This window comes from Gekko japonicus, unplaced genomic scaffold, assembly GCF_001447785.1.
Source record: "Gekko japonicus isolate JY-2015 unplaced genomic scaffold, Gekko_japonicus_V1.1 scaffold391, whole genome shotgun sequence".
In the NCBI taxonomy this organism is placed as follows: Eukaryota; Metazoa; Chordata; class Lepidosauria; order Squamata; family Gekkonidae; genus Gekko; species Gekko japonicus.
In genome coordinates, this window is record NW_015174286.1 from 43,731 (window position 1) to 57,073 (window position 13,343).

Here is a 13,343-nt window from a genome sequence, read left to right on the forward strand (position 1 = left end):
AACCTGGGCCACGCCTACTACCTTTATCAGGCACTACGCCCTAGACGTCCGCCAGTCCACCTGTGACAGTCTGGGACGTCAGGTTTTATCATCGGCTAAGCAGTAAACACCTGACAGCACCCGCCTCCAGGTAGGCTACTGCTCGCTAATCTCCCATTGGTGTGAAGCACAGAGACCACGAAGAAGATAAACAGGTTGCTTACCAGTAACTGGTGATCTTCGAGTGGTCATCTGTGCATTCACACCACCCGCCCTCCTGCCCCGCTGCTGTCTTCTTCTACTTGTTTTGTTAGGAGATTGATGTGCAGCGGTTGGTAGGAACTGGCGGGATGTCCGTGCCTGCCCTTCTGGGCATGCTCACTGGGGCTCCTGAGCATGCTCAGTTGGGCCAGGCACGAAAATCCTTGTAAGAGAGCTTGCTAGGCACCGGCAGATCCAGCGCAGGCGCACTAGATCCCATTGGTGTGAAGCACAGATGACCACTCGAAGATCACCAGTTACTGGTAAGCAACCTGTTTTTTTATACTTAGGATGCTTGTATGCTTTTTAATATATGCTACAAATGAATAGCATATCCAGTTTCCTGTAAAATGAGTTCTTTGTCCACACTGAGTGGGTGCTGATTTTTTTATCTTGATAGCCCATTGATGTTCTAATTTCTCAAGTCTAGCCATTACATGGTAAATGATTTAGAACTTATAATGTTTTGTACAAATGAAAATATGTGGATTGTGTAATTCATTATCAATTCTGACTCATATACCAATTTGGAAATCATCTCTACAGCTGCATATTCTTGATAGATTCCCCCCCCCCCTTGCTTGTCATATAGAAACCAATTGACTACCACAAGTACAGATATTTCTGCCGCGTCCCTGTGCAAGAAACCGATCACAGTTTTCATGTAGGGCTACAGCTGTGTTCCAGTGGACGCCAGAGATTCAACAAACTTGTCTGGATTCATCACTCTTGTCATATTACTTACAAGTAAGTTTAAAGGGAGGGGCGAAACCTAAGAAAGATGACACAGGGTACTGTTTGGTTGGATAAATAGGATATCTAGGTCTACTTTGATCTGAGCCTGTTGCAGTCCCCCAGACTGTGTTAGATGACATTATACTCCCATCACTCTCAGCTTTCTAGACAAACATATTAAGGGAAGGGGCTGTATTTAGTGATTTGACTCAGTGGTAGAGCATCTGTTTAGCATGCAGAAGGTCCCTGGTTCAGTCCCCCACATTTCCAGGTACAATGATCAGGGAGTGGGTGATGTGAAAGACCTTGATCTGAGGCCCTGCTGCCAATCTGAGTAGACAATACTGACCTTGATGGACCAATGGTCTGAGTTAGTATAAGGCTGTTTTGTGTGTGTGTGTGAGGGGGAGAGGGGGGGGGATCTCATGAGTCCCTGGATGCTAAATGAAGAAACTACCCAGCCCATTCCCTCAGCAGCTGCCTTTTGTGAAACCTTTTCCCATATGTCCTTCAGTGGATTGAGGTTGAATGTGTGTAAAAATAAATCTTCAACATGGTCTCTGTGCTTCACACCCATGGGATTCAGTGTGCATGCGCTGGATCGATCGGCATTGTAGCACACTCTTAACGGATTTTCGCACCGACCTCGGGCATGCGCAGGAACCACACCACGCATGCCCAGAGGGGTGGGCACGGACATCCCGCCAGTTCCTTTCTTTCCGCCGCGCTGGAAGCACCTCTATTCGACAGTCTGATCGGTACTATTTTTGCCTCACAGGCTCTTCTGATTTTTTCCTCAGCTTTCTTTCTTTTTCCAAGTCAAATCCAACCCGTCTAACCCCTTTTCTCCAAACCTGGCGTCACATCACCACAGACAAATGGGTGCTGTCCATCCTGACCCAGGGCTATTGCACAGAATTTCATCAGAACCCCATTACCCCTGTCTTTGCCTCCACGCCCCCTTCTTCGGCCCTCCTCAAAGAAGTGTCTGTCCTTCTGCAGAAGGGAGCCATAGAGCAAGTGCCGCTACATCTAAGGGGCAAGGGATTCTATTTCCACTTTTTCACCGTCCCAAAGCGGGATGGAGGTGTTCGACCAATCTTAGACCTACGGGCGCTAAACTGCTTCGTCAAATACCACCACTTCCGCATGGTGTCCCTGCAGCAAATCCTGCCACTTCTCCAGAGGAACGTCTGGATGGCCACTCTAGACCTCCAAGACGCATACTTCCACCTCACTATCCACCCGTCCCATCGCCAATACCTACGCTTTGCTATTGGTCAACATCATTACCAATATACAGCCCTGCCATTCGGCCTCTCAAGCGTGCCGAGAGTCTTCACAAAGACAGTGGTGGTGGTCTCAGCCTTCCTCCGTCTCAAGGGTATCGCCATCTACCCGTACATCGACGATTGGCTCTTGGTAGCAACTTCCAGGGATGATCTAGTCTCAAAAATCAACGAGACGCTAGTCCTCCTGGAAAACCTAGGTCTACAAGTAAACCTGGAAAAATCTCAACTTCGACCGGTCCAGAAAATACAGTACATTGGTGCGTTACTGGACTCCACAGCTTGCAGAGCCTACCTGCCACAAAACAGGGCCGCGGACATCATGACTCTTGCCACTGTCATCTGTACTCGACCCTCGGTAACGGCTTTCCAAATACAGAGGCTCCTTGGTCTGATGGCTGCTACCACATCCGTCCTGGTCTTCGCCAAGCTAAAAATGCGTATCCTACAGCTTTGGTTTATTCGCAATTTCAACCCACAGCGAGACACACATTCCACCCACCTGTCCCCGCCGCTCAAAGTACGGGACTCCTTACTTTGGTGGACCGCCCCCTCCAATCTTTTACAAGAAGCTCCGTTCCATGCACCTGCACCCAGGATCACCATAACAACAGATGCCTCCCTTTCGGGCTGGGTTGCCCACATGATGGGACTTCGTGTCAGAGGCAGATGGGACGCACAAAACTGACGTCGGCACATAAATTTCCTAGAGCTTCTGGCAATACAATTCGTCATTACCTGCTTCCTGCCCCTAATCAAGGGGAAGTGTGTCACAGTCCTCACAGACAATACTACTGCCCTCAGCTATGTGAACAGGCAAGGGGGCACAGTCTCCCAACATCTCTGCGACTTTACCCTCCATGTATGGCACTTCTGCATCGCCCACAACATCTTCTTAGTCGCCACTCACATCCTGGGTCACATGAATGTGAAGGCAGACCACCTGAGTTGGGCTGAACTCAGTCTGCACGAGTGGGAAATGAACCCAACTTACCTTCTCCCACTCTTCCGCAGGTGGGAGTTCCCCAAATAGATGTTTTTGCCACCAGAGCGAACAAAAAGTGTCCTCTGTTCCTCAGCCGAGGTGGCAGGGACCCACAGTCTCTAGGGGACGGTCTCCTCTTTCCGTGGTCCAGAGGATTTCTCTACCTCTTCCCTCCACTGCCTCTGCTCCTGAGAGTGGTCCGCAAAATCATCAGCAACAGAGCGGACTGTGTCCTCATAACTCCGTGGTGGCCAAGGCAACCATGGTTCTCAACCATCCTCAACCTGTCAGCGGGAATCTACCACCAGTTTCCTCCAGCACAGGACCTCCTCTTCCTATCTGAGTCCCCTCTCCTATACCACGACGTGCCACAAATTAAGTTGACAGCCTGGAGAGTAGCGTCAACAGCTTTTCCGCCCGCATAGCAAACGTTTTGCTAAACTCCAGAAAGCCCAATACACAAAGTTCGTATCACTACAAGTGGCAAGAATTTTGTTCCACCTTGGGTGACAATGCCCCTCGAGCCACCTCCGCAGATCTCGAGAAAGTTTTTCAATTCCTTCTGTCTCTCGCTGACTCGGGACTTTCTCACTCCTTGTTAAAGGTTTATTTGGCCGCACTTTCGGCCTATCATGTTCAAGTTGAGAGATGCACACTGTTCTCGCACCCACTTTCCAAACGTTTTTTGAAGGGACTGTTGCACCTCTACCCTCCCATCAAAACTCCTGTCGTCCCCTGGGACCTTCCCCTGGTCCTTCGCCAACTCACCAGGAAACCTTTTGAGCCACTCACAACCTGCGACCTAAAACTCCTGTCATGGAAAACGGCCTTTCTTGTTGCTGTCACTTCAGCAAGACGAGTTGGAGAATTACTAGCTTTTAGACATGAAAAAACGGCAGTATCGATATTGGAGGCCCAAGTCCCTCCACCGATACCGACCATCCATGTATTGGACTCCCCTGTCCACCAGATGGAGCCTCCTTACTCCGACATCGAAACGGTAGAGCTCCTAAGTCATCAGATGGATGCAGAGCATTCTCCGTCTCCTCCTCCGTCGTCGACATCGACGGTATCAGAAGCTCCCGACGTTGATCCACGTTGGCACTGATATGCCTCATGTGACACGCAGCGTCACCCTCCTCGTCTGCTCACTCAATCTGTCGATATCGACGACCGACATTACAGGGACAATACACACAAACAAGCTATTGCCTTGTCTCCCAGACGTCCACGGTCCAGAAGCCGCTCCCCCAGAGTCTTCCTGCCTCCCCCATCGCCAATACCGTGGGATCAACGACAGTTGAGGTACCTCTACGGGGCTTACCCACCGTCCATGCTGTGGTTGACTCCAGCGGGCTATTCTGATTGGGATCGGTCCTCAACCCACTCCATAGGTCGAGATCCCCACACAAGTTGAGACCTTCAGCATCTCTGTCGCGTCCTCTTATAGTCGATCCGTCCCACCATACTCTGGAACCAAGTCGTCCTCTCAATCCTCCGGTCACTCCAAACCCTGTCGTTCCTTGTCGTCCAACGGAAACCAGTACCTTCTCAACAGGACATTTCGGTCCACATGCCACAACAAGACTCCTCTGATTTCATGGAAGAGGACTCAGATACGGAGGCTTCTGAGGCTCATACCTCTCCAGACCTTGCATCTCCCAACCAAGACGTTGCGGAGGACTTACCTGTATCTCCACTGGACAAGCTTACCTCCTACACTGATTTAGTCAAGAGAATGGCCCACTCTTTAGGTCTCTCTGTCATCCAGCAATCTGAGGGCAGCTCCCTAGAGAGGACAGGAAATCCATCAAGGTTGTGAGGAGATCTGCCCCAGAATGCTGCAGGAGGGAGAGCCACTTCCTGGGCGGGAATCTGCTGTTTTATATAGTGGAGTTTTGGGCGGGAAGTCAGTCTATCAGAAGTCAGTCTGTGAGAAGTCTGAAGCCAGTCAGACTTTTGGTTGGAGTCTGCAGGAGGCAGAGGCCATGTTGGGAGACATGCTGATCTAACCTTCTCCAATGAAATGAAGCAATCTGCAGTCCATTTAGACAGGGTATGAGTGCAGAGAAGGGAGAGATGGAGCAGTTTTGTCACCTTTATTTTTGATTCTTCAGTTCACTGTATGCCTGTAAATAGTTAATTGTTTTCAAATAAATCCTTTAAATGATAAAGGAGTGAGATCTCTCTGTACCACCTAGTTCCCCCAGCCGCTTGGGTACGCTAGGGGTGGGTCAGGGACTCCCTGAGGAGGAGAATAGGGGCAGAACGGTCAGTTGCCAACTCTCTAGGGGAGCCCTAAAGATTGCCAGGAAGCCCCAAGGCGGGTTCCTAGTAAGACCGGAGGGAGGTTAGGAGGCTGTCCTGCCTAACCAGAGCCCAAGACAGGGACAGTGGTATCAACAATACCCAGAGGCAGTGGAGAAGAACTGCCCCTTCAGGTGCCAGGTCAGGCAAAGGAGGGGTGAGCAGAGTGAGGCCTGCCAGCTGACAGAGGCCCGTTCTTCACCAGGTTCGTCCATGACAGAGAGGAGGCATCGGATGCCTTGTCAAAGGGTCTAATGTATGTGTTTCCTTCCATTCTGATATTACCCAAAGTACTGTGGAGGATAAAACAACAGAAGGCTACAGTTCTCCTGGTAACCCCGTGGTGGCCTCTTCAGCTGTGGTTCTTGACTCTGCAACAAATGTCCATGTCTCCGCCTCTGCGTCTACCCATATTTCCAGACATGCTCATCCAAGGTCCAGTGTGGCATCCATACCCAGAATGTCTACTTTTGATCGTTTGGAACTTGGACGGTTCTCTTACTTGAGGCTTGGATATTCTTCAGATGTGACAGATGCAATCCTTTCTTCTAGAAAGTATTCTGCTATTAAAATATATAATGCCACTTGGAAAGCCTTTTACAGGTGGTGTAGAAGAAAATCCGTGGACGCCATGAAATCTCCTATTTGTTCCATCTTGGATTTCCTGAATGATGGCCTCAAATCCGGTCTGAAACCAGCAACACTTAAGAAACAAGTCACAGCTTTGGCTTCTGTGCTTCCCCATGCGAGGGGTCATTCCTTGTTTGCATATCCACACATACGTAGGTTTCTGAGAGGAGCAACACTACACAGCCCTCCTCAAGTACACAGACTTCCAACATGGAGACTGCATACGGTCCTGTCCGCCCTTACCAAGGCACCATTTGAACCCATTGAGGACATTCTTCAGAAATGGTTACACATGAAAGCGATATTCCTGGTGGCCATGACCTCAGCCAGACATATCTCTGAAATCGGGGCACTCTCTACGAAGCCTGGCCTGTGTGTTTTCCACAAGGTAGTGTTTCGTACAGACCGGACATTCATACCGAAGGTAGTTTCTAGGTTTCATAACTCTCAAGAAATTTACCTCCCCTCCTTCTGTCCAGACCCAAAATATCCTCGAGAAAGGGCCTGGCACATATTGGACGTTCGCAGAGCCCTCAAAGCTTACCTAATTCGTACTGCCCACATTAGAAAAACTGAGTCCATGTTCATTAACATCTCACCTCCAAACTTGGGGAATAAGATGTCCAAGTCTGCAGTTAGCTTCACAATCAAATCATGTATAGTGGAAGCTTACAAAACCCTCAATCTTGAAGTCCCCTCCGGGATCACAGCTCACTCAGTCAGGAGTGCATCCACCAATGCAGCATTGGCGAAACACGCTTCGGTTGAGGAAGTCTGTAGGGCCACAACTTGGTCATCCATTTCCACCTTCGTTAGGCATTAAAAGCTGAATGTATATGACTTGGCTGACGCTTCCTTCAGAAGAAGAGTCCTTCAACACGTCGTAGAAGAGGAGAGCGATCTCCCGCCCAGGGTTTAAGGTACTGCTTTGGAAGTACCCAAGATGTCCTCCGCCTCAGCGGGAGAACGACCCTTGGCACTTACCATGAGGGGTCCTTCTACACTGAGGAAAGGAGGACATCTTGCCCCACCCAATGCATCGCTCTCTCGCCTCTTTCTCTTCTCTGATATGTGATTTAATCTATCTCTTCTTCCACTTTCTTTTCCATTGTTATTCTCACTGGGTTTCATGTCATATCCACGTTACTTCCTATCATTCCATTCAAAGTTTACCTTCATGTTTGGAGTTTTTTCTCTGTTCATTAGTAGGAGTAAATTGTATTCAGTATTGCTGCTGGGAGTCTCCCGAACTGAGAAGGGGGCATTCCCACACCACACAGGAAGAGGAAGAAAGATTTGGTTCCTGCCTCTCCCTGATAGGATGGTGGGAATCACCCAAGATGTCTTCCTTTCCTCAGAGTAGAAGGACCCCTCACGGTAAGTGCCAAGGGTCGATCCTGACTTAGACCATAAGTACAAATAACAGGTTGGCTTGACAAAGATAGCGAGAGATGAGAACATCATGTAGTTCATTACTTTGCACTTAAGATACTGGGCAGATCTAATACATTTTTGTAATACTTTCCTATAGATCTACTGGTGAGACCGCAGTCTCTTCTTTTGACATTGACAAGATGTACACCCCTTTGTTCTTTGCACGGGTGAAGAGCTTTACTGCATTTTCAGAAAAGCCTCTCTAAGGAGTTAACATCTCTTCTCTTACTCTTGCATGAAGAAATTACAGCAAACATCACTTAAGTTATAAATGTGTATATATATTTGAATTTTATTTTAAAATGGGGGGATGTTTTTGGAAGAATATATACTGGAAATACATTTGATTTAGGGTGCTGGGTTATTTTATTGGTCTGAAGTCAAGTTTACATTTTATTTTAAACTTGTTTATGTTGTGAAAAGACTTTGATAACATAAAGAGGCATTTTTACTCTGTCGGTTTATGAGAAGATTTATAAGCTGTTCTCTCTCCAGCGTAAGGCTTCATCTGCCTATGCACCTTAAGTTCAGGAAACATTATAAACCTACTGCTGTATATAAGACATAGATTGCGTGCTTTGTGAGGGAAGGCTCAAAATGTGAAGAATTTGTCCTACATCTGTGTGTGGCCTACAGGAACCGAAAATAAATGTTTACTTTGAAATTCTTGTATTTGGGTTGCCTTTCAAGAAGTGAAAGACTTTGGTGTAATCTGCAGCCTTATGAAAAAATTAAGCAAAGGCAAACAAACTTAAAGATGTTGGAAGTTCAGCCTCAGATACCATCCTTCATTTGGGAATTGTTTCAAATGATCATCAAAAAGAGTGGAAGATAAGAGTGCCAAGAGAAGCCTAGCTACATTGGGGAAGTGGCCGCCTTTCTCTGCTTGTTGAATCTAGGAAAGGACTTCTGCATTGAGAGAGCAACTCTCCAGGGGTGGTGTCAAAAGGAATATTTCATGCTGCAACACTACAGACCACTGAACTTGAATGTGTGTTGTTTGAATTGAGTTATGCAAATGAGAATAGGGCTGTACTCAAGTATGTTCGTCTTTTGTTCATTTAATTTCACCTAACTAAGAATGCTGCAAACCCCTTGGGTGTTTTGTCACACTAAACTAACTTTTGCTTTCGGGGACTCCTACAGATGTTCAGGTACCGTGTGTGCTGCTGCTCCTGCATATGTACTTTGGGAGTTGGATGCAAGTGCTGTATGATGCTTATCATAAATATGTATTTTCAGTCATAAAACTAAAAATTTCTAAATGTTTTTCTTCTGCCAAGTTGTGTAAGCTTTCTTTCTTTATAATGGAACACAAAATTATGAATTGTGTTATTACTTTATTGCATGCTTCTTTTAAGCATTTCAGGGTAACGTATCCAGATTGGTTATCCCATTTTAGCTGCCTGGTCCATGTTAGACAGAGCAAATGACTTGGGCAGGTTCAGCCAGTGATCTTCTCTGCCACTTTGGCTTTTTAAAGCAAAATACTTGTGTTTATGGCACACTACGTAGAAGGAATCTTAAAACACTTGAGACTTTAACCTAGGCAATAAAGTGCTGGTGACCGTTTTTAATACCTCAAACACTGCCGAGCACGTCAGTAACAGTCCTAGATGTACAATGCCTAAAATTTGACTGTCATGGTCTGCATTTGAAAACAATGGCTGGGATCTGTTTTATAACAACCTTGAGCAGTAGGTAGGATTTTTTAAACCTGAGCAGTGAGTGGGTCATAAACACCTTTTGAAACTTGCCTCAGTTTTGTAACAATTTTCTGTGTGTTATGTGATACTGCTTTTTGAGAAACACGACAGTCCCTTTGGATACATACAACATTTTCTGATTGTTATGCAATAAGAAGTCTGCCTATACCTGGAATTCAGTGCTATTCTGAACTTAGTTGCTAGAATTGTCAAATCCAAACAACAGCAAATGTAGGTCAGCCAAGATTTACTGGCATGCTTTTATGTAGGAAAACCATACAAATGGCATACATTTACATTTTAATGTTATTGCTTAAATTAAATCTCCATTATTTCTGGCATTTTTCTCAAAACATAGTTGAAAGTAATTTAATTTTATTTGGATTAAAGCAGTGCAACTACAAAGAGCAACATCTGTCACTATCATAAAACTGAATACCAGAAAGTAAAATATTACTTATTCTTAAAATATGGTTGAAGGTTGTTTAAAAATTTAGTCTGATCAAATGTCAGATCCCATAAGCACAAGTAGTAAAGGATGAGCACTGATGGTTGCTTGCATATTTCCATAATCAGTACTACTCTTTCAAATGCTAAATTCCACTTGACTTTCCTCCTCTGTTTATTTCTTATGTAGGATGTTGCTGCCTTTTTTATCTTTCACTTTTTTGATAGCGAAGGGTACTATCCAAATAAAGATGATAGTCCATCCAGTACCTTATTCTATGCTGCAGTTACACAATTGCAGAATTAAGTGCATTGTTAGAACAAGAAACTGGATCCACCTTAAGTAGTGTTGGCATTTATCAAATTATATTTCAGTATTCAAAACATTTATTTTAAAAAGAATTGTGTTAATAAGAGACCAGTTCTCAAAAACTGTTGCCAGTTCAAATGCAAGCCTCTATTCCACACAGCAAATGCAGTGGTTGTCCTGATGCTCGGCTGTTTGTGATCAGCATAGGGTTGGTGTGTTTCACTAAGTGCTTCTAAGATTGTGCAGAGTTTCTTTTCTATGGAAGTCTTTTAAAAAGAGCAAAGGGCAAGTGCTCTTTGATGTCTTCCCTGTGGAAAAGTCTGGTATCTAATATCCTTCACCACCTTCTCCATATCTAAGATGCTGCACGACACTCAGAGTGGCTGAGGTAAGACTGCAGAGTGATATTGGATTTAGGGGAGGTTAATTTAGCTGACTGGCAAGTCTGTAATATCTGGGGCACCAAGACATGCCCATACCCTCTTAATAAATACATCCTGCTTTTTAGAAAAGGCACACATCTTTATGGACTTTTTATTAAGCAGCGACACAATGGATCAGCACTACATATATATTTTGCATTCAGCAGAACAAAATCTTCATGTATTATGTGATGCAGCATGTCCTCCCCTTGTGTAACATTCTGGCTAATTGGCAACAATAACCCTATGCCCCTGTGATGAGTACTTCTGTATTGTTTCATGCTTCCTGTCAGATAAGCCAACAGGCATGCCAAAAATCGGTAAGTGAAGTTAGGCTGTGTAGCTCGAGAGGAGAGAACAGAAGAGCTGGAGAGAGTGGTAGGACTAGAAGTGCCTGCTTGTAAATGATTGTGTGACCCTGACACTTGTAGGGCTAGGGGACCAAAGGTCCTTGCTCTTGCTGTTAGTATCAGATGACCCCATGATGCAATGAAAAAGTAGGATGTGACTTAGAGAGCGTGTCAAATAAGCCATGAAATTGCAAATTGCCTTCTTCACTTAATGGAATATTTCATTGCAGTCAAACACCTGAGTGATAGAAATGTATTCATGAAACATTTAACAAAAATGGTCTAATTTCAGCAATATTGCACTTTAATTTAGATTTATTAGTAATAGGCTAGCTTAATTGCTTAAACGAGAATCTGAAAAAAGTGGGTAGACTAAACTTTGAAAATGTTTGTCATGTTAAAATTTAACAAGTCATTTAATTCTATATTGCAGCATAATTTCTTCATGATAAGGCTGGCTCTTGTTGACAATAAAATAACACGTTGTACAATAGTTGATCTGGAAAAATAAACCAATTACTTCTGTACTGTGGAACTTACTGTTGCCTTAAGAATGTAGCCTGGAGCCATTAATGATGCCCTATTTAAGGTTTTTTTGAGCCAAATAACTACCCTGGAAAGTTATAATTCTGTTTCACTGATGCAACTTGGTAAGAAAAGCTACAAATTGTGATTTAAGAAAGACCTTGACAGTTGCACAAAAATTGGAATATATATTTGTCTTAACAGAAAATGCTAGGCCTTTGGTCAGCAACTAGTTTTGACAAAGGATATGCAGCCAGAAATTTACTAATGAGACTCCAACCTGAACCATACCTCATTCTAAAATACTGTAAAGGATCTTCGTCTAACCAGGATTATTTCTGACATTGTGGAAGTCTTCCAAGTTGATGGTGTCAAGGCTGCCAGCCTTGGCCTGAGAATGTTGCTCCCTTCTCGAACCAAGAAACTGGAACAAGACTCTCTTTGATAACATAACCAAGCTTAAATTGGGTTTTGTTCAGAAAACTTTTCAGTAACACACACCATAAAGCAAAAGAAATCTTTATTGAAGAAATTTTTAAAAAGGTTTTAAAAGCAATATGTATAGTTCCAGTGGCAGTTCAAATACACAGATAATAATAAAAACTAGCTCTCTACATACACTTACTTAACCTTGCAACGTAGATGTTGGCTTCTCATACCTAAAAGCAAAGGTGTTTCAAAGCATACAGCAAAACTCCATAGGCAACACAGATGGGGGTAAAGGAAAGAAAACAAGAAATGCAAAAGGAAAGATGTACCATCCCATCATATATGAAAAGCAGGCCATAGCCTCCTGACCTTCCCCGACCAGATCCACAGCTGGAAAAGGTGGGCTAATTAACAAGCTTGAGAAATGACCTTGGTTAGTAACTTATATCTGGGGCGGTGACCAACACCTGCTCAAGACCAGAGAAGAGAGGGGAAAAAAGTTAAATGGAACTTTCCTCTGAAGGTGACTTTTCTCTTGACAGATGGTCATTATGGTACCTTGCTGTCTGGCTTCAAATTCCTAGGTAGCAGGAGGGGGAAGGACAGCCAGATACATGTGGTAAGGGCTGACCAATCAGAAGAGTTCCCATTGACAGCATCATCCTGACTGGGATTTTTGTGCTCAACATTTCCACTTTCTGCCAATCACTGGCATGGGCAGAACTTTCTAACTGTATAACCAGAATTTTTGTTGTCTGGGACATTTCATTATCCTCAGTGCCATTGACCCTCATAGTACTTTAATAGCTGCAAATCAAGAAAGGTCTATGGACACTTTTTGTATGTCGTCTGAGGGCATAGTGTAATATACATACAGAGGTATTGTGTCATGTTCAAGAGCTATTACTGTTGTAAAGTACTGCCTGGGAGCATACTAACACCACTAACCTCAATACAGAATTAATGCATTAGCATGAAGTAGAAATAATATGCAACAGATTATTGCTTAATAATTTTTTTTATTTTAGTATAGAATACATTCATATTGTTGATGGGTTTTCCTTAGCATTTTCTTTTCTTTTTTTGCATATCAAGAAAGTGTAGCAGTGTCAATGACTGACCAAACCGTAAAGTACTTTTAAAAGAAACATTTTGTAAAGACCCATACCACAATTAATCTAAGAAAAATATAGCCAAGGGAATCATAATACAGCATTGTCAAGAAAGAAGCAAAGTATAATTTAAGTCAGTAAAGGCTTTTTTTTCTTGTCCTGAAAACTCTACGGGGTCACCATAAGTCACTGTGACTGGATGACACTTTCCACCACCAGAGGCTTCCCCACCTCCCCTTCAAGCTGCTTGGATGCTGCAACGATAGTTTAGCTATTCAGCAGCCTTACATTTTGCTTTGGATTTAAGGAACAGTGTCCCAAAAGTCCATACACAGGCTGCATAGCAACAGCTCCAAAGATGGATAGCCATTCCCTCTGCTTATTCTGTCTTGGGGAGGAAGATGATCTTCAACGTGGTCTCT

At 44.3% G+C, this 13,343-nt stretch overlaps 1 protein-coding gene across 3 annotated transcripts in view; it reads left to right on the forward strand.

The window, feature by feature from the left end:
* FBXO9 (F-box protein 9) overlaps window positions 1-10,147 on the forward strand; it is a 44,020-nt gene extending 33,873 nt beyond the window's left edge. For 2 of the 3 annotated variants that reach the window (XM_015423983.1, XM_015423985.1), the window contains 2 exons: window positions 833-987; window positions 7,718-10,147. In XM_015423983.1, coding sequence (XP_015279469.1) covers window positions 833-987; window positions 7,718-7,826 — 264 coding nt within the window. In that variant the 3' untranslated portion in view covers window positions 7,827-10,147. The remainder of the gene's footprint in view (window positions 1-832; window positions 988-7,717) is intronic. The other variant, XM_015423984.1, reaches the window with a different exon arrangement.
* The last annotated feature ends 3,196 nt before the right edge of the window (window positions 10,148-13,343 follow it).